A 19798-nucleotide genomic window follows, 5' to 3' on the forward strand; every position below is an offset into this window, starting at 1 on the left:
CTCTGACATTTTTTAACGAGTGAAAGGAGAGCCTAAAAAAAAAGAAAAAGGAAAGAAAAAAAAAAGAGGTGGCACGGGAGAGCAAGCCCCCTAGCGGGAAAGCAGCCCTGCGAGCCGCCGGCGGGGTTTTCGCTGCGGCCAGGTACAACAGCATCCTCGGGGGGATGCTGCAGGCAGGGCTCCCAGCTTGCCGTCCGACACCCCGCTGCAGGCAGGTCAAAGTCTTTGGGGGTGTGAGGGTGGAGGGTGCGAGCATCCCAAAGGTGGCAGTGGAAGCGGACCCCACTCCCCGGCCTTCCCTTTCCCTGTCCGGACGGGGAAGGCGGGCAGCGAGCCCCCAGCCCCCGGGGCAGGGCTGTGCGACCCTCCCGCGGGCCGTGCAAGCGCTCCCTCTTCTCGGGGACGAAATTACCGCCAGCCCAAAGCGGCGGCGGCAGGAGGAGGAAGAGAAGGAGGAGGAGGAGGCGGAGGCAGAGGGAGGCGCCGTCCCCAGGCAGAGGGGCGGCAGCAAGGGGCCCCCCCTCGCCCCGCTCCTCCCCTCGGCGCCCTCCGCCGAGCAACTTTGCTGCCGGGCGGCTGCACGGCCGGGGGATGCCGGCGGCGGCGGGGGACGGGCTCCTGGGCGATGTGGCGGGCGGCGGCGGCGGCGGCGGCGGCGGCGGCGGCGGCGGCGGCGCCGTGCCGGGTCCGGTGGCGGCGGAGGGCAGGCTGCTGGCCGCCTGGCTCAGCGCCGCGGCGCCCCGGGAGCGGCTCCGCGACTTCCAGCACACCAAGCGCGTCGGAGGCTACCTGATCGGCAGGAAGCTGGGCGAGGGCTCCTTCGCCAAGGTCCGAGAGGGGCTGCATGTGCTCACCGGAGAGAAGGTACCCGGCCGGCCGGGGAGGGCTGGGCACGGCGGGGAGCGGCGCGGGGAGGGCGGCGGGGCGCTCTGCTGCCCCCCGGGGATGCTCCGCTGAAGGCGCACCGACCCTTTTTCCCCCTCCGGGTTGCCCGCTTTGAGTGTCGGCACGGTAAAACCTTACCCCCCACCCCCGCCTTTTTTTCCCCCCTCGGGTGTTAGTAAGAAAAGTCCGCCGAGGGGCTCTGCTCCTCGTCTCTTCTCCCCAGCCCTTTCGTGGAGCCTCCTGCCCATCGATCAGGATGTGCCACCGCGCGATAAAGCAGAGGGTGCTTTAGTTGGATTCACCAGGCTTGGGACCCGCAGAGGAGTTATCCTGCTCCCGTTAGAGCCGCCCTGTTGGATCAGACCATGTAACAAAGCTCTACCTAAAGCAGGACACCTTACCACTGCCGCAAGCTCCCTGGACCACCAAGACTAAGCACCTCCAGAAATTCCCTCCTGCACTAGCAGCACCCTAAATATGCTGTCGGTACGGTTGCATCTTCATAGTATGCGTTCCTGCACTCCTGGGTCCTTTTTCTTTCCCCTTCCAGTAAGTTTGTCGTGGAGTGAAATTTAGAGTTAAGGCTCTGAATTTCATCGGGACAAAAAATGGTAATGTTAGTGATTATTATCATACAGGAACGCAAGAGGAAAATAATTTTGTGCTCTTCTGTTACCAAGCGTGTGCTTCTCCTTGGTAACAGATACATCCAATGATCCTCCCGTTGATAAAAGGCACATGCACACACACGTCCTTCCCACCTCCACTTTTTTGGATTGCTACATTTATCTCAGTCTGTTAAGAGGAAAAAATAAAAAGGCCCACCACACGCCCCTCCGTCTCAGCTCCCAGGCCTGCTGCCTTCCTTTTTTTTTTCCCCCAGTTTCTTGAATAACACATGTTATGACAAAGTGCCGAGCAGAAACTCTAGGAGGATCACCCTTCCCTCCTGCTGAGCCCCCGTGTCCTTATTTGTGGCCGGGTGCGATGATCTCTGAGCTCTGCCTGACCTGATCTTGTACTGCGGGGTCAAAGGAGGCGCTCGCTGTCGGCTTCAGTGGGTAAAAGGTTGGTCGCATAGCTTCAAATTCACACATTCAGGGTCCGCCCGGTCCGCCCAGAAAAATCACCTCTTTAATTTCAGGTATTTATGGATGAGCGATTTGAGTTAACGGATGGGAGATAAGGGCAGCTAATGACTTCCTTCAGGTGAGGCCCTATCTCAGCGAGGTGCCTCCCTCTAACCGGAGGGGGGAATTGCTTTCCGTCCCACGCGTGACCCCACGTGAGGATCTCACAGGATGGTAGGGGTTGGAAGGGACCTCAAGAGATCATCAGGTCCAATATCTTGCCTGGCAGAGAGAGCTGATGGACACTCAGCTCTTCTGGGCATGTTCTTCCACCACGCTTTTGCGTGGCCTCCAGCCAAAGGAGGCTGAAACGTGCCCAAACTGGATCTGCCTCGCAGCTGCCGGCAGCTCTGCCTACACGGAGCCCACCACAGGCGACAGAGCTCTGGCTGTAACATGAGGAAGAGAAGAAAAACATCTGCTTACCCGGGCTCCTTTCTTTGGGAGTGCATTTGAGAGGAGGCTGGGGCTGGCAAGCAAGCGTGTGCATCGAATGGGGAGGGAAGGCATGAGGCAGTGGGAGAGCTGGGATCAGCGGCACCGGGTCGTGGAAGGAGGCCCTGTGGGAAGAGGCCACCAGAGGCCAAGCACAGACCTCATCTGGGGTGGAAACCATGGTCAGGCTGGCATTATCAGGGCTGCCCGGGAGCGCATGACTATGTGACAGTCACCCTTTGCCACCTCTCCATACCCACCTCCGTCCCCCAGCTCAGGACATCCCCCTGGAGCAAGGCTGGGAGAGAACATCACCCTGTTACGGCCTGACCCCTGGTCATTGGGGTGAACCAGAAACTATCTTCCAGTCCGTTCACTTGCAGAGGAAAAGTTAACCTGCAGGAGTGTGTAGTCAGTGCGCCTGCAAGTGGCGTTCAGCAAAGTGAGCTGTGGAAACAAAGCCTTCTCCTGCGGACAGCCCGCTGGATCGTCCCAGTCACTGCATTTTTCTAGGCTGATGTTTTATGAGTCTATTATTCCAGGATTAGTGCCTGCATGTATTTTCAGAGGAAAAAAAATAATAATTGACATCTGATTTTTGTTTTGTAAAGCAAGGGCGCTGTCTGAATTTCAATAAAATTGCAGCGACAGTGTGAAGTAGGGGTCTTACTGCTAATGCCTGGTAGCCGGTTTGGCACAGCCCAAGCTGTTACGGTCACCAGATTATCTGACTTCAGCCAGGGGTGCCCAACCAGGTTTTGATTTGCAGCAGACTTTAGCAACTCTGGAGGAGTTAATGCGCATTATTGTTTCAGAAAATTGTGTATTTAGAAATGAAATCTGTGGATTAATGAGTCCCCAGCTAGGCTCGGATCCATTGCACTGACACAATGCATTGTACAGAATCAAGGCAATGCGGAGCAAATGCCAAAAATCTGCCATTACCTCACCCTGAAATCGCTAGGAGCTAAAGAGGTCTTCAAGAGAGCATGAGTGTGCTGTGGGCCAAGCGCTAGTTGCTTTACCAGCTGCTCCAAGGGCAGCTGGCTGGATTATGCATTTGGAGTACAGCGTGTGGGACTGCAACCAACAGCTCTTACGAGCGCCTGAGCATGGGAGGGTGAGCTAAGGTGAGATCTTAAACCTTAGCTGCGAGTGTCTGCAGCGCTGGGCTTTAAATCCAATCCGTTGCAGTGCTTCTTGTGGTTTATGTTACCATACTGTAAGGCATGTTATTATTTTCTGGGCTTGAAAGATGTTTGGTAATGCCTGATGCAATTAAGTGTATTTTAGCTGAGCATGGGAGAATGCTGAACAGATTATTCTTTCCATTGCTTTTGAACAAAAATATCACAGCCTATAATCTAACATTTTGGAGTAAAAGGCTGATTTGTCAGATCAGCTCAGGCAGTCTTTATTGCCAGTCCTCAGGAAACGTAGTTTCTCTATGAAGAGCAGGCCAATTTAGATTTAAATTGTGGCTACGAAACCCTGCTGAGCTAGCTGTATTGTTATTCAGCTAACTTTTGCAGCCTGTGCACAAGATACTCCCGGATTGTTTCAAGCTTGAGGCTCGGCATGGTCTATCTTTGGGCAGCAGAAAGCAGGCAATATCGCAAGATAATATTTTTGTGTAGTTTCAGACAGCTGAAATTGGGTTCCTGTCAATGCAGAGGGGTAATATGCTCTACTGGTAGACCAGACGGATTGTGTTATCCACTGCGGACCCCAATGAAATGTCTCAATAACTCCATACAGCATCACAGGATGGCAGTATGTTGAGGGGAGAGAACGGCGTGAGCATGAGTCTTTATAAACAAACTTGACCCGAGATTGCTTTTGTCTACTTTTAGGTACAATCTTTAGCTCGACAAAAAAAAGACATTGAAGCAAATTGAGTCATTTGACTTCTCATCCACTGAAAAACGTGTTTATCAGCTTCTTTAGCGCTATTGTTAAGCTCAAAAAGGGGACATTTTTAGTTACAGTGAATCGAGTGGTTTTCTGGTGTTTTGTAACAATGCTACTTAGTGGGAAGTGGCTGCTAAAAATACAGTTTACCAGCTTCTATGAAGGCAAAGCAATTAATATCGAAAGTGGCCTTATCACAAAAGAGTTTGCTTTCAGAATGCTTTTCTGTGTTAAAGTTGCTAAAAAAACCAAACAAACAAAAAAAAAAAAAACGAAAAAGCTGCATTTGAGATTCCTGGAAGTGCCGGGGCAGGCTGCGTGGGCAGTTGCACCCTAGGAAAGGAACAGGGGAGGTGTTCTCAAAGGGCACCTGGGCAGCGGTCCCGCAGGCTCTGTCCCCTGCTGGTGGCACATTGCTCTGCCTGCGTTTTGCAGAATTACATGCTGGCAGCATCGCAGGTGCGTTTCTGCTGGAACATCATGGTCTGTTGTCACCTTCTGAAGCAGATCAATGGGTGCAAGAGCTGGGGGGAGCTGCACGGCTCCGCACCTCTGCAGTGGGTGCTGAGCCATGGGGCTCAAGCTGCCTCAGGGAGGCAAAATGGGATGCAGAGGTGGTTGGGCAGGTTGTGTTGCTGCCCTACACTAGCCAAGGCTGTTGGCTCCTGAAATCCTTGCTGTGGCGGGGAAGGCTGTCAGACAATCTGTACCCTAGTCTCAACATCCCGTTTCTAATCCCTTGCTGGCACCGAGGACATTTGTTGAGTTGCTTATGGGCTCGCTACCAGAAGCAAAGGCTGGAGTGATGTGTTTTGCATAATTCCTATCTTCCAGCAGTGTCCCCTAGGAAACTCACCAACCCGTCAGGATAATATAGCCAGATGGACACAGAGAAACATGGACAGAAGTAATGCCAGCACACATCAGTAGATGTTACAATGCCATACACATTTTATGTTTTCCATTTTATGCAAAGTTAACACATGCTATGGAGTTAAATTTGCCTTGAGTAAATTCACTCTTTTCCTCTTATGTTCTGCCATGGACTTGAGGGAATTGGGGCTTGACTTGGTGGCCAAAAGCCTTTGGGTGCATTGGCAGTTGAGATTTTGCCTTGTTCCTGCCCTCGATAGCTGTGCCACCCCTGTGACCTGTTTGGGAAACCAAAACCTGGTGGGGGCTTCACATGAAGGACTTCTGCATCAGGATTTGCAATCATCAGCTGTGCCTGTATCCCAAGATCCAGGGCTGCCCAAGTAGTAATGCTGGCTTGGGAACAGAGAAATGTGATTTGTACTCATACGTAGTCAGTTCTAGGATCATAAGCTTTCTGAGTTTGGGGGGCTGTGTGTGCATGGGGGTTGCTTCCAAGCCATTTTACCAAGCAAGTGGGCCAGAAAGTTACTTCACTGTAAATAAAAGTTGAGTTTCTAATGTGACCATTGGTCTTTCAGTTCAACCATTTGTTTTTACTCCCAAATACTATCAGGCTGCAGATTGTCCTTCCTCCAGTGATAGTTGTATATCAGTTTCCTCAATGCATTTGTGCTCTCACTGTAAGTATTTAATTAGTAGTTCTCTTCTTAGCTGTTCCTCTACATATTTTAAAATTTTATCTATACCCCAAAAAAAAGCTTGCTTAAGAAAGTACTTACCATAAATTTGCATTGTGGCTTTCTTCTGGGATTTTTATTAACAGCTGCCAACTGTTACACCTGGATGATGTGTTATGATGCCGCTTTTAATTATATGCACCGAGGAAGTGAAATGAGGGTGTTTCTGCAGCCTTAATTTTGACATTTCTGTGCTTCTAAGTGCTTGCTTTCACAGCTTTGACACCATTCTTTTCACAGAGGTTTGTGTACGTGCACGCAGATGCATAATTTGTATTGAAGCCACTAAACACATGCTTTCGTTAACATGCGATACTTCAGAGAAGGATTTCAAGGGGGCTGTCAGGGTTGCAGTGACATGAGTAAGGACTTGACTGGAAGCAGGACCAGACAACCAGATGCTTTGTCAGCACAAAGTTCTCCGAAGCGTGTTCATTTAAGAATTTGAGCGCGGGGCAGAGTAAACACCAGACCGCTGGTGTCTCTTGTATGAGCACCTGCTAACAGTTGGTTCATCGGGAGAATAACCAGTTGTAACAGGCACTTGTTATAAAGCCACGCTCTTGACTCTAACCCTTTTCTGTGTTGCATGCTTGGAGTAAGCAAGAATAGGCCTGAATAGGCAAGAGAGCCTGTTCCTTATTGCAGTCTGCTTCTTCCAGGAAGCTTGTTTTAATATTTATCAGCTGTAGCTTGCAACTTGTTCTGCAATGAGCTGAATTGATGCACATGTGGCAGTTGCTTATCCTCTTGAGATAATCTGCTTTCAAGTTTACATTCAGCAGTTTTAAGGACGTCACTAACAGTGCATGTCAGCAATGTGCTGCTTTTCATACAGACTGTTATAATTTTAGTGGCATAGGCAGGATTGAGGGAAGCTGAGTGTTTAGGTTGAATTGATACCAGGTGTAGTTCTTCTGTGGCACTCACATCTGGATCCCTGTATTTGTTCTCACAAGTTTTGTGTTTTTAACATATTTAATGATGTGTAAAGCTGCGAGCCTGTTTTTGTAGGCATGCATTACCTACAAGAGTGTTAGTAATTAAAACACGTCTTGCAGTTTGCTACATCTCTTTTCACACTAATGAGCTGGGGAATGCTACCATAGCTTCATGCTTTTCAGTGGACATAACACATTAGGCATCTTCGCCCCTCTGACCTTGTGAGTTTTTTGTTAGCCTGCACTGGGGAAAGTGGATGTTATTAACTTGTTTACCTCACAAGTGAAGCAGTCATGAGGTGACGTGATGGCCCTTCTGGTGACTGAATTGTAATAATAGCCTAAAAGCCAAGCTGTTGTGTTGTATAAACAACAATAGACAAATAGGCTGAAAGTTCATGTGCTGATTACGCTAGTCTTTGAGATCTTAGAGAGGGATCTAAAACCATCCATACCCGGTGGTTATGTAGATATTGGCCAGAAGAAGAGTTACGTGGGTTGCTGTGTTGGTGCTCCCCTGGCAGCATGGGGTACAGCTGGACCAGTATAGATGCAGGCTATCCCGAATACCTTCTGCTGGCAGCATGGTCTCACTTTGCACTACTTCTCTTTCAGATTGGCTTAACTACTATTTTCAGCTAAGCCGAGGAGCAAAAACCTCAAACCTCTTCATTCTGTGTCTCTGTAAAACCTTTTCTGCTCTACTTTCCTGATGTGCTGTCTGTTGGCCAATCTCCTCGAGGGCATGAACTTAGCAGTGCCAGTGTTTTCAGTGGGCTGATGGAGCTGGCGCTGATGAAGAGAGACAGGGAGTTTTTTTTCTGTAAGTTTTACTGCAGAAGGAGAGAAGCTGCAACCACAAGCACGACCCTGTGGCCCGTGCTAGGACAGAGGTGCCCATTTCTAAGCTGTTGAGGTGAAGCACTGCCAAAATTGTGTTTGGTGTTGGTGCTTGTAGGGGACAGAGTCAAACCTCCTCCTCCTGAGGGGAAAGACCACTTCAGGAAAGAGTGGTTGAGCATTTAACGTGGTCCCCAAGGGAGACCACCTACAAAAGCTGGTGCTGCTTCAACCAAAGCTTTCTTTTCTGTGCATGCTCTGCTGCAGTATTGCGCTGCCGAGCTGCAAGTCTGGCACTTCCAACGTGGGACCCAGTCAAGCTCTTCTCGTTCCTGGTGCGAGATCAGGTGCCACCAGGAAAATCACTGCAACAAAGAGAACTAAAAAAAGATAAGTTACATATAATGAAGTTCCTTTGCTTTCTGCCTGTTGTGGAAGATTGTCATGGAAACATTTTCTTTCTTTCTTTTTTTTTTTTTCAAAGGATAAATTTATTTTCTGTAATTAATGTCCACAGAACTAAGGGAGAGAACATATGTATAAAAAAACTTTATTGGCAACATCCTTTTCTTGGTTCCCAATGGTTGTAAATGTTTTATCTACTGTATTTTAAATCGCTATAACTGGGCTTTGAAAGCAGTGGTTCTTGTTGATGTAACAAACGTATTTTTTCTTTTTTCCCCCCTTTTTTCCCCTCCTTTTTTTTTTAATCATAAAGCTGTATTGGTGTTAAGGCGCTTTAAATTAGGGACACTTGGTCTTCTGTAAGTCCAGTTATGGATTTGATCACTAAAATGTGAAGCAGGGACTGCTTAATATGAAACATGCCACAGGGCCATGATCACACAAGAGGCAAGCAGCATTAGCCGCAAGGTTTCTCCTATGAGGAGTGGTGCTGGAGGAATGTTACTTGGTATCACTTCTCCGCTTTTGTTTCCGCACAAGTAATCCGAGATCCTCATCCATCTCACAGTGACAGAAGACGTTTTCAGCGTTAAAAAAGCGAGCTTTAGTTTATCAGAAGCAGCTGGATAGGATACGGTTCATTTGTGACCGAGGCATGGAGCATGCCTTGCTGTGCTCCAGTGCTCGCTGCTTCCTGTTGTCCTAGCAGCTTACTGGGGCCGTGTCTGGGTGAAGAGGACCTCTGGTTCCCCAGCAGTTGTCACACAGCTTCCTTCATGCTGGTTGTGAGTAGCCATCAGCTTTGGTCAATGTAAAATAAGGACCTTGCTCCTCTTAGCAGGCTTTCCCTCAGCTGCAGTGGATGCACATCAGGCCCCTATGTGCTCGTGTAACAGGACCTGAAAAACATCTTTCCCTCTAGCTGTTAATACCTTGAGCTCAAAAGAGATCTCGAATTGAGTGATGGATGGTCTTTTAGCATGTCAAAGAGCCCTTTTCTGCAAAATAGCTAATATTTGGAAAGTGATACCAGGCAAATATTTTTACATTTCAACAGCTGGGCAAATCCAGCCATTTCAGGCACTCAGATACACGCTTTCTTCTCACAGCACGTGGCCCAGGCCTGAAGGCTGGTTTTGACAAGCTCGTAAGGATTTTTTGGGGAACCTCGGTATCGCATCCTCGTTTATCTCTGCTTCTGGCTTTCTGCCGCCGCCACGTCCATCGGTCTCTGCATAATCTCTCTTGACTTGTGTAGATATCGCTAGAGGCCAGCGAGGTAAAACGTACTCCCGTCCCTCAGGGGACACTGTTATTGCTACCCCCTTAATTAGCTGACCAAGAGAGCAGTGAAAGGTCACTGGAATTGGTTTCTTTCTGCCAAAGGCTAGGCAGATCCCACCCGTGACCCACTCAGGACAAGTCGTGTGCCCTGCCTGTAGATGTGCTGGCGCTGTAGCAGCACGGACTCCTGCTTACCAGGCTCCTGTGCTGGGCTCTGACTGTCCTGCATCCATACATCATACACATTCTGCTGGTTTGGACATAGAGCTCCAAGAAAAAGTGTAATTTGTGGGGATTTCCATACAGAACATATGGGAAAGGACAGAATTGCTGCAGCCCCTTACCTCAAAACCATCTCCTGGCAGTCACTGAAGGTCTGGCCGTGTCAGCTGGCAGAGATGCTCGCAGATAAGGGTATATCATTCAGTTTGAAAATGGAGTGAAGCAAAAGATGAGGGGGAAGGAGGTAGTTAGCTTTATGGAAACAGCAGAGCAGAAGTATGTCCAGCAGAGGATATCTGTAGTTACCTGTGAAGTATGGCTTGATGTTACCTGTAAATATGGCATGAAGTAAAAAGCATGTTGAAGAGAAATATGGCTGGGAATGGCTCTCCTCCAGTGAAGCTGAGCTGCTTTGTGGAAATAGACCATGTCGAACAGGGCATTAGTTGTGTGTTAGATCAGCAGTTACCTCTGTTTCCTTCCTGACTGACTGAAGGAGGAGGAAGCATTGCAGAAATATGGGGAATGCTGTACCACGTAAAAGGGCATGAAGGTAGGTCACGAGGAAGCTCTGACCAGTCTGTGCTCACAGCCTTGCAATATTGACTGTTTTAAAGCCTTCATATGGTCTGCCCTTGCACATAGCATGGTGGGAGCAGCCTCATAGTATGTCCTTACAAACACCAGTCCCTTGATACATCAGGACTCTGGCTCCTCACGGAAACACTAATTCGACTGTGCTGATGCAATAGGCAGCAGCAGCAGCGTGGGCGAGTAGGGCTGTCTGCAGGAGCATCAATATTTGCCTGAGTCCTCGTGACACTTCGTGTCTTCTGTGCCACAGAGCTCAAGAAAGGATGTCGGAGGGAGCTTTCAACATTTGCATCCCTTGATGTGACTGCTGATTGCTCCCAGAATATCTTGCCTAGCTCAACTCCAGTCTTCCCGTGCTGTGCCTTGCCCCGTCTCTGCTGGGACCAGAGATTCTTCTCACCTGTACAATCACTAAAGCTCGAAGGGATCATGGTGGTCATCCGGCCTGACCTCCTGTGTAAGACAAGATCTAGTATTCTCTTTGGGCGTATCTGTATCAATGTCTTGTTGAGCCATTGCACACTCAGGGGGCAGGGGGATTCAAAATCTACTTTCATCTCTGTAAGATAAGATGTTCCTGTCACTGCTTCACTGCACCTAAAAAGCATGGATCGTGCTTACAGCCTGAGTTTGCTCAACATTACCTTTTGGGCAGTTAATTTTATTTTATTAAAGAGCTGCCTGTTATCAGCAGTCCTTTCCTCCTGCAGGTACTTGCAGAAAATCGTCGTCACTGCTTAGTTTTCTCTTAATTAAAATTTTTGAGCTTCAGTCTGATACTATGACAAGAAGTTCTTGGACCTCAGACTGTTCCTGAAGCTCTTTTCAGAACTCTTTGCAAACTTTTAACATCATTCTTGAAGTGCTTGCGCCAGAACTAGATATAGTAATCTAATAATAGTCCCCAGTGCCATGTACAGGTGTAATTAATACCTTTTCTTACCTTAAGAAATACATCCTGCTTATGCTTTTAAGGATTACATTTAAGTTAGATGTGACATCAAGAGGGTTCATTTGCTTATCTGAATCCTTTTGCACATTGCTGGATACTGTTGTCTTTGCATTTTAGGTAATGGTAAGATTTTTTTCTTATCTCCCAGTGATTTGATTCTTTCCATTCAAGCTACCTTCAGTCTGAAGTATACAAATGAGCATACTGTGAGCTATTTTCCTGTTTATAAAAGTTTATTCTCCTTTAGGGGCTGATTTAAAGCTTTCCTGACTGTCTAGGCTGCCAACAGAGAGAGTGGTCCCCTGCGTACTAAGACATTTATCCTGTGCTTATCTCTCCAGCAGCTGTTTTTATCTCTTGCTAAACCCCAAACTCTTGGCTTACACTGTCATGGACTCTGAAGAGAAGACAATATTTTAACAGAAGTGACTCCTCCCTACGTTTTTTAATTGTTGATTTTACTAATTCCAGAGCAAATACAAATGAAACAGAATATATAATTCAGCCGTCCTGCAAAGAGCAAACACAAAAGTTATCAAAGGCTGAACATCGCCACTCAACTGTGAAGCAGAGAGATGATACTGCTTGTTTAACATGAAATCTCAATGCATCTCTAATTGTATTGCTACTGAGAAGCCTTTTCAGTGTGTGTACATGTACATGCATGCATGTTTAACTCAGTCTCTGATCCTCCTATTCTATTCATAGCAGGCACACAAGGCAAGTATAAAAGGTATCAGATGGTCATGGTTGAATGGTTGGTCTTTTCTATCCTTGATAAATAGAACAGATGTCATTCTTGTGGAAAAGTCTGCCTTCATGCGTTGCTGTAGGTTTGGATGATTGCTTACTTCCTTGAAGTGAATGGCTAGGCTGTAAAGAGAATGGTTAACAAGCATTTATCTTTTTGTAACACTTTTAGAATTGCTCTGCAGTCTTCTCTGAGAGCAGTTCTTGAAAGGATGCTGGTGTTTGTTAAGGAACTGGGCAGCCGAGCAGGATAGCCAAGGGGAGTTCCTCCAGAAGTGCCACCCCAGAACCACTTCAGGCAGATCCTCTGAATTGGCTGCTACGGGCTGCTGGGTAATTTGGTGAATGCCAGTGTCAGGCCATGGAGAAAGTTAAATTTGTGTTTCTGAAATGGTGCATGGACTCATCCACGTCTGACAGTCGTAGCAGAAAAGCTCTGACTTCTCTCTGTCCTGACCAGAGTATGCGTGGTCCTTTCTGAAGGTGTACAGCTAATTGATTGCTGGTATGCATCTACTTGGATGACCCTTTAATGCTTTATTTCTTGGGATATTGGTACTTATGATCTATGAAAATATTCCCCTGATGTACTATAGAATTTACCAAGCTTTAACAGTTAAAGCAAAGAATAAACACTGTCCGGTGAAAGAAGTTAGCGTTTTCTAATCCTTGGATTCAGTTATGAAAAGCAACTTATTATATGCCTGGTTGGTTGGTTGGTTGCCCGACCTGAGATACCCTGAAAGGGATTGCTCTCAAGAATATGCTGAGAACTGGGCAGGCTTCAAAGTTAGGTCTGTTTAGTATGACCTAAATTGGCCCCCCCAAATCACCATCCAGCTTTGAAAACTAAGCTCAGATTTTTGTAGTGAGAGCAGTGGTAATTACCAAGCAAGCTACAAGTGATGCCAGACACCTGTCACCAGAAGGAGGGAAAAAAAGAAAATGAATTCACTGCATGAGTTGTTTTGGGCACCTCAAAAAAGAAGTGGAGATCGACTTACACTAACTATGGCTGTATGAAATATCTACATGGTCTGGCTCTTTGTCTCATTCTCCTCTAAGCATAAATCAGGAAATAAAGGTTTGGTTTATGGTGGAGGCTCAGTCCTTCCCATTGACTGTCCTCCTGGCTGCACCCAGTAACCTGTGGCTCTGAGTTTCATGTGAATGGTCAGGGTGCACTGGGACAGTGCTGAGAACTGTCTCTGTTGCCTGTCTTGGCATCATCTCCAGCAGGGCTGCCACCAGGAGTTCCTGGAAAAAAAAAAAAAAAAAGAAAAAAGGAGGGATGTGGAGGTGGGGAGGGGAGGAGGTGTCCCTCCAATAGTCTATAGCTGAAGTTTCTCCTCTTGTGTTGTGTTGGTCTTCTGGCCAAATCCCACAGTGCCTGCTGGATTCTTATTCAAACCAGCTTCCTCTCAGTTCAGCCGGAGCTCCTTTTGGCAGAGATCTGCAGGAACTGGCTTCCTCTTATTAAAAGTTAGGAGCGAATTTGCAGAAGGAAACTATTCAAGTGGCTGGATAAGTGGGAAAACTCTTTAAGAGTCCTCTAAATATCATACCCTGATTTTGCAAGGTCACGTGCAGTCTTCTGTTCTCTATAAAGTTAAACATGTTATAACATTTTTTGTTAGGCTGGGGCTATTGCTACGAAACTGTTCTTCCAGTTGTTACTGCAAGCGTCTGACATGAGTATTGTTTAAGACCTCTTGACTTCGACTCAGCAAACAGGCCATTGAGAAAACCTGTTTTCTGGCAAAGTGGAAGGCTTGCTTCCATTGAGATTCATCCGCCTGCCAAGAGACAGCCTGCGTAAAGGCATCCAATCTGGCAAGCAAGAAACCTGAGGCGAAATTAGGACCTGGGTTCCCTGGGTGCTAACATACCGTGTGACTGAAGTCACTGGTAGTCATATGCTTGCTAACTTAGTTTAATTCGGGCGGAATGATGGTGTGTCTTAACTGGATAAAGCCTGAGATTCCCCAGGGAAAAGCTAGGTAGTGAGAGGTTTTTGTTGCAAAATCATAGCTTGAATAAAGCTCTTTGCAGCTTTGGAAGCAAACAAAACCCAGTAGCTTAAAACACACACGCACAAACACCACCCAAAAAACAAACAAACAAAAACAAACAAACAAACAAACAAAAACACTATTACCCTCCATCAATTTTGCATATATTTGAAAATCAGCTCCATAGCAGGCTTGGCTTGCCACCCCCTCCAATGTTCTTTTGTTTTGTGTGTTTGTTCAACTTCATTGTGGTATCCAACATTTGGTTTCACATCAGCAGGACACTGCAGGAATACCTATCAAAAGTATTACTCCTTGACCCATGGTTTCTCTGAATGTCACTGTTGGAGTTACAAGCCCTAGAAGGGGCAGGGGAAGGGATGACTGTGGCTTCAGCACACCAAGCACCAGGAAGTTCCTCCTTCCTACCACAGCATCCCCACCCCCAGTTTTGTGGGCCTGGCGTGCTGTCAGGGCGCAGATCTGGGGAGCTGGGACTGCACGGTGTGTCTCTCGCAAAGACATACAGGCTGCCCCAGGGCTTCTCCTGGGAGATGGCAGGGTGAGCCCAACAGAAACCCTTTGTGTGCTGCGTGCTGGGTCAGCCCGAGACAGCGTGTGTTGGAGGAAAGGCAGAGAGAGCTTTGTCAGCAGGATACTGGGTATGGATAGCCTTTTGTGGGGTGGTCTGCTGAGGTCTGTCTGTTGTCAGGTCTGAAGGCAGGGGTCTGTCTTTTGGGCAAGTCATTCCTTCCGTAATAAAGTTTTTCCCTGCCTTGTGTTTGAGGAGCAGAAGGGAAGGATGGAATAGGCAAGGAGGAACCAAGGCATTGTTTGTCCTCACTTGGGATCATGGGGAAACTCCAAACGCTTCCCCTGAGCCGCCTTCCGTGCTTTGTTGCAATTTTATGTGTGAAGGTATGGCTGTTTATAAAGAGCATGCAAAATGTGCTTTCTCTGGATGCTGAAGCCCTTGCTCCCAGCTTTCTCCAGGCAACATCTGGTCCTTTAAACTGTCTCTTCTTGCTTTTTCTCAGGGCCTTGCTGTGACTGTTTTTGTGCTGTCTGGTGCCAGCCAGCTCCACCCCCTGCATCTATCTTGCAGCTTCAGAAACCCTCCTGAAGCACTAAGTGGCAAAAATCCTCCTCCCACGCGTGTCAAACGTGTGCCTTTGTTTGGGTGATGGCACGTGCCTGTATTTGCCGATGTTGGTTTAGCTGCTGGGTTCTGCAAGCAATGCAACCGTCTCCTACAACTATCTTTGGAGAATAGTGGTGTTTACACTTCCCCCTCACCTCCGTTCCAGTACATTTTAGCCCAGCCTGAACTATTTTAGTGCAACGATCGAGAGAAGCAGCAATTGCTCATATGATGTGTCACACCATAAACTTCAGGAAAGTAATTCATTCCAACAGTAATTCTAGGACTCTGGAACCAAAAATATGGCCTATTACTCATCTTCGTATCTCATAACACAGAATAACCTAAACCATTTATTTATTTACATAGCAAAGACTTAGCCAAAAGCAAAGTGTTGAATGTCAAGAGCCACTGTTGATACATATTCAGAGTAATTACTTGCTTTATCATTTATTTTTATTTCTATGCCAATATTGGCTGGCAATTCAAGTCAGGAGATAAGCGTGATGCAAAGAACCCCCACGTGAAACTTGGGAGAGCAAAACAGAATAATTGTCATATCTTGAGTAGGTTATGAAAGCTTGAATGTGTTTGCTTTGTGGTTAGCTAGCATCTACAGAATTTTCTGTACTGAATGCTTTTTCCTTCTGCATGGATGAAAATTTCAGGTGTATGCGTGCATAGGCACCATACATGAGTCCGTGTATATTAAATGTGTCAGGGCACATTCCATCTCCACTTACCTCAGTGTAACTCTGGATGAACTCAAAATCAGGGATATTGAGCTAAGTCAACCCTGGAGTTGCTGAGCGCACAGTTTGATCCATAGATTTCCTCTGTATGCTTAAGAATTAATTGTAAATTGGAGAAAAATCCAAGAAACTCAAACAGGCAAAAACAAAAACTAAAACAAAAAACCTACAACAAAACAACAACAACAACAACAAACCAAACCACCGGAGCTCTGCCTCACAGTGCTGACCCCCTATCATGGGATGCATTTCATTTAGGAAAGAAAAAGGATCCTACAAGAAAACAAAAGCAAGAAGAGCAGTGCAAGGGAAAGGGCATTGACTAGAAGAGCAAAAGAATAAATGAAAGGAGTTGTAACGAAGATGAGCTGGGATGAAGAGAGACAGAGAGTCACAACAGCTAGAAGCAATTATGAACACCTGTATGACAGTCAATAGGATGCTTATGTGTTGGGTCAACTGTGTATTTTTTTCTTTAGATATATGGAGGTTTCTTTAAAGCTTTTGAATTGTCCCTGAGATGGAGAGAGGGGCATCCATCTGAAATATTTCTGGAGTACCCTGTGCTGCAACATGGAACTAGGAGAGGAGGCAAGGTCTTGCTTGCACTGTCCCAGGAGCAAGCAAGGTGTCACAGAAGCTCGTGCCCTCTCTGATATGAGAAATGCAAGCTTTCCATAGTCTTAGTTGGTGTTTTACTCTTCTCTTTCCCCTATGCAAAGCTGTTGTTGAAACAAAACTGTTATTGCTTCTTTTGTCAGCTGGCTGTTAGCTGTGCTGGCGGACCTCTTGGGCCCAATGCAAGCGAAGTCGAAGATATGGAAAAAGTAGCTCAGACTCAACGTTGGGTCTGAAGGCAGCTCTGCTGAGATAGATAGGGTGCCTGACCAAGCATCTGTCAAAATCAAGGAGAAGATTCATCCTTAAGACACAGATAGCTAATTCTTTGTGATAGCGAAGAAGTTGGCAAGTAGTCATGTAGCTGGCTCTGCCTCCTGGGTTCAGGTGTTTGCCCATGTTACCCACAACCGTGCTCAGCCTGCGTAGGAGATATGCATGTGTTTAGTAATGTGCTTTTTTTAGTCAATGAGTTCAGGATGACTTCCTGATATGGACAAGAGGTTACTGCTCCATTTTGTTAATAACCCATGTTGTATATCCTGCAGCTGTGGAAAACAGCAGCATTTTGGTGTGCATTGTTTTCAGCTTTAGCAGAGGTTGTGTTGTGCTGCCAGCAAACAAACCGGTATATCATGTTTCTGTTACCCATGAATTTGTTTGTCCTCACCAGAATAGCTTTTGTGGTTTGCTGTCCAAATAATCCATGCGAGCCTCTGTGTTCTTGGTCTTATTTCATTAGATTGAAGAACATACTAATTTAAGACTGTTTCCTTGGTGAATCACCTGAGGCTTTCAAAAATGGTTAAGTAAAGCTCTGATTTACCTGTTGTCTTATCTTAAAACAAAATGATCTTTCTTTAATGTGACTAGTCAGGAACGTAGCTTCCAGGCATTTATGGCTCTGATGCTGTTCCACATTTCACCCAGGCAGCTGTCATGCATGTGGTGTTTAGCCTTGCCTTCTTATCAAGGGTATTTCATTAGAATCATCTTTTGACAGCAGAAATGTATCCAGCTAATAACGTATACCACGATGCTGACTTCTGTTTGTTAAGACAAACTATTAAGCCCACACTCCTGTAGTTTTATTCCTCAATTCATCTGCTGATAAAAACTTGACTTTGACTCAAGGAGTTTGTGTTAAAGAGTCTGGGTTCATTTTTATTTATTTATTTATTTATTTAGCTTCAATTTTCTGAAGGAAAACCAAATTGTTTACTAATTCAACCTTTCTTTTTCTTGTAGATAAAGGCGAGGCTAGCCAAACTGGGAGCTGTCACATGCCTTATGTGACACTTTCTCATGCGGGGAGGGCAGCTAGGCATTTTGTGAACAACTTTGTCTCCCTGTTGCCCAAGACCAGCAGCCCACAATGCCATGGATTTTAACGATGTAGTTGGCTGTAGCTGGAAGCGAGCATTCTGTGAGTAGGTAGCTTGTCAGCCATGAGGAGGGATGCTGTATGAGATGGAAATGGATGGAAGAAACCTGTTTGGCTTGAGCTGCTGTCTGGGTGTTGAGAATTAGCAATTGGGTCAGTAAAACTCCAAGATTTTCCCCGTGTTTGTTATTTCTTCTCATTGTAGGAGTAAGGTAATGCAGGAGATCCTCCAAGGCCAAATCAAGGCACGCAGCAAAGACGCAAGTGTAGCATCTTTGTGCCTCCATCAGGGAAGGCAGAGGGATTGTTGCATTTTTTCTGCCTTCTGTTGGACCTGTACGTGTGCAAACAAGAACCTTTCCAATCAGTTTCATGTAAAATTCAACATCACTCGGGAATACTAAGCACTGTATTTCCCTCCCCTCATCCTGACAAACAACTGTCACTTGGGTAATGATCAGCGAGCTGTTGGGGCTGGTGCATGCGTTAAAGGACTTCCTTTGTTGCAGAGCTCTGAGGAAATGAGGGGCAGGGGAGGAGGATCCAGCAGTGCCTTTTGTTGCTCTGCTGGCATATGTTGTTAAATCATTGTCTGGCGCAGATGACCTGGAAGTCTGCAGCACGCACTCTAAGTAAGAAATCTCAATAAATAAATATCTATAAATTTGAGGCAGATAAAGGCAGATACTAATTTATTGCAATTGTTTAGTGCCTCCATTAATTCATTAAAAGGAATCAGATTCTTTAAGCATAGAAAAGAGTGATATCCTCACTGGTCCCATCCTTTTGTTCTCATGTAGTGCCTGCACCAGCAGCAGGAATGAAAGCACTTCGACAAGGGCTAGACTGTGTCATAGGCTGTGGTGCAGTGTCTCTTTGCTTTTATTACGTACTTTCACGATGGGCTTCAGTGGACTTGGACAGCTCTGAGTGGTATGCAGTTTAGTACCTGCATTTAAAAAAAAAAAAGTCTTGCCTTCTTGGATTTTGCAAAGTTGCTCAGTTTTAAAAGTAACAAGGGGATTGTCTTTCCTGTATGTTTTAAAAAAGAAAAAGAAATGTGCCAAGAGAGTGGTACCAAAACAGTGGTTTTTCTTAGTAATTTTTTTTTTTCTTTCCAGTCATGTAAAACTAACACTTGGCTATAGTTTCAGGAACTTGTCATGGAAGCATATCATCTGAAGTCACATGTCCTAAGCCAGGAAAAGCCAAAAATGAGAGTTAACAACTTGTACATACCAGCTTGGAGACTTTTTGAGATAGTAGATAAAATTAAATGTCCAGCATTAAATATGCTTAGTATTTGGGAGTGGTTAATGAGATCATTGTCTTCCCTTTGTTACCTATTTCCTTGCAATAACTTTTGTCTGTCACCGCACAAGGGGGTAATTGTCAGTGGAGGCTGGGGTTGCAAAATCAGCTGTTTCTCTGACCTGGGCAGCTGTGCCTGAAACAGTGGCATATCAGCTGGGAATTACACCCCTTTATTTATTTATTTATTTTTATTTTTGAGGTTGTTTGTGCAGGTTTAAAGCAATAAATCATCAGTGTGTGACTGCTCATAGCCCCCCTCTCCTCTGTTTTTCACTAGGTGGCAGTGAAAGTAATTGACAAGAAAAGAGCCAAAAAGGACACTTATGTCACCAAGAATCTGCGACGGGAAGGGCAGATCCAGCAGATGATCCGCCACCCAAATATAGCCCAGCTGTTGGATATACTGGAAACTGAGAACAGCTACTACCTTGTCATGGAGCTGTGCCCTGGTGGCAACCTGATGCACAAGATCTATGAGAAAAAAAGACTTGAAGAGCATGAAGCACGCAAATACATCAGGCAGCTTATTCTGGCAGTAGAACATCTTCATCGGGCAGGAGTAGTCCACAGGTAATCTTTAAAACCCTCTCTGGAAAAAATTTACCTCAGAGCCTC

At 46.2% G+C, this 19798-nt stretch overlaps 1 protein-coding gene across 2 annotated transcripts in view; it reads left to right on the forward strand.

The window, feature by feature from the left end:
* Positions 1–550: 550 nt before the first annotated feature.
* The window catches only part of HUNK (hormonally up-regulated Neu-associated kinase), a 56843-nt gene continuing 37595 nt past the window's right edge, over positions 551–19798 (forward strand). Inside the window, exons 1-2 of one of the 2 annotated variants that reach the window (XM_035545794.2) lie at positions 551–864; positions 19461–19753. In XM_035545794.2, coding sequence (XP_035401687.1) covers positions 592–864; positions 19461–19753 — 566 coding nt within the window. In that variant the 5' untranslated portion in view covers positions 551–591. The remainder of the gene's footprint in view (positions 865–19460; positions 19754–19798) is intronic. The other variant, XM_035545795.1, reaches the window with a different exon arrangement.

The sequence above is a fragment of the Cygnus atratus genome, chromosome 1 (genome assembly GCF_013377495.2).
Source record: "Cygnus atratus isolate AKBS03 ecotype Queensland, Australia chromosome 1, CAtr_DNAZoo_HiC_assembly, whole genome shotgun sequence".
In the NCBI taxonomy this organism is placed as follows: Eukaryota; Metazoa; Chordata; class Aves; order Anseriformes; family Anatidae; genus Cygnus; species Cygnus atratus.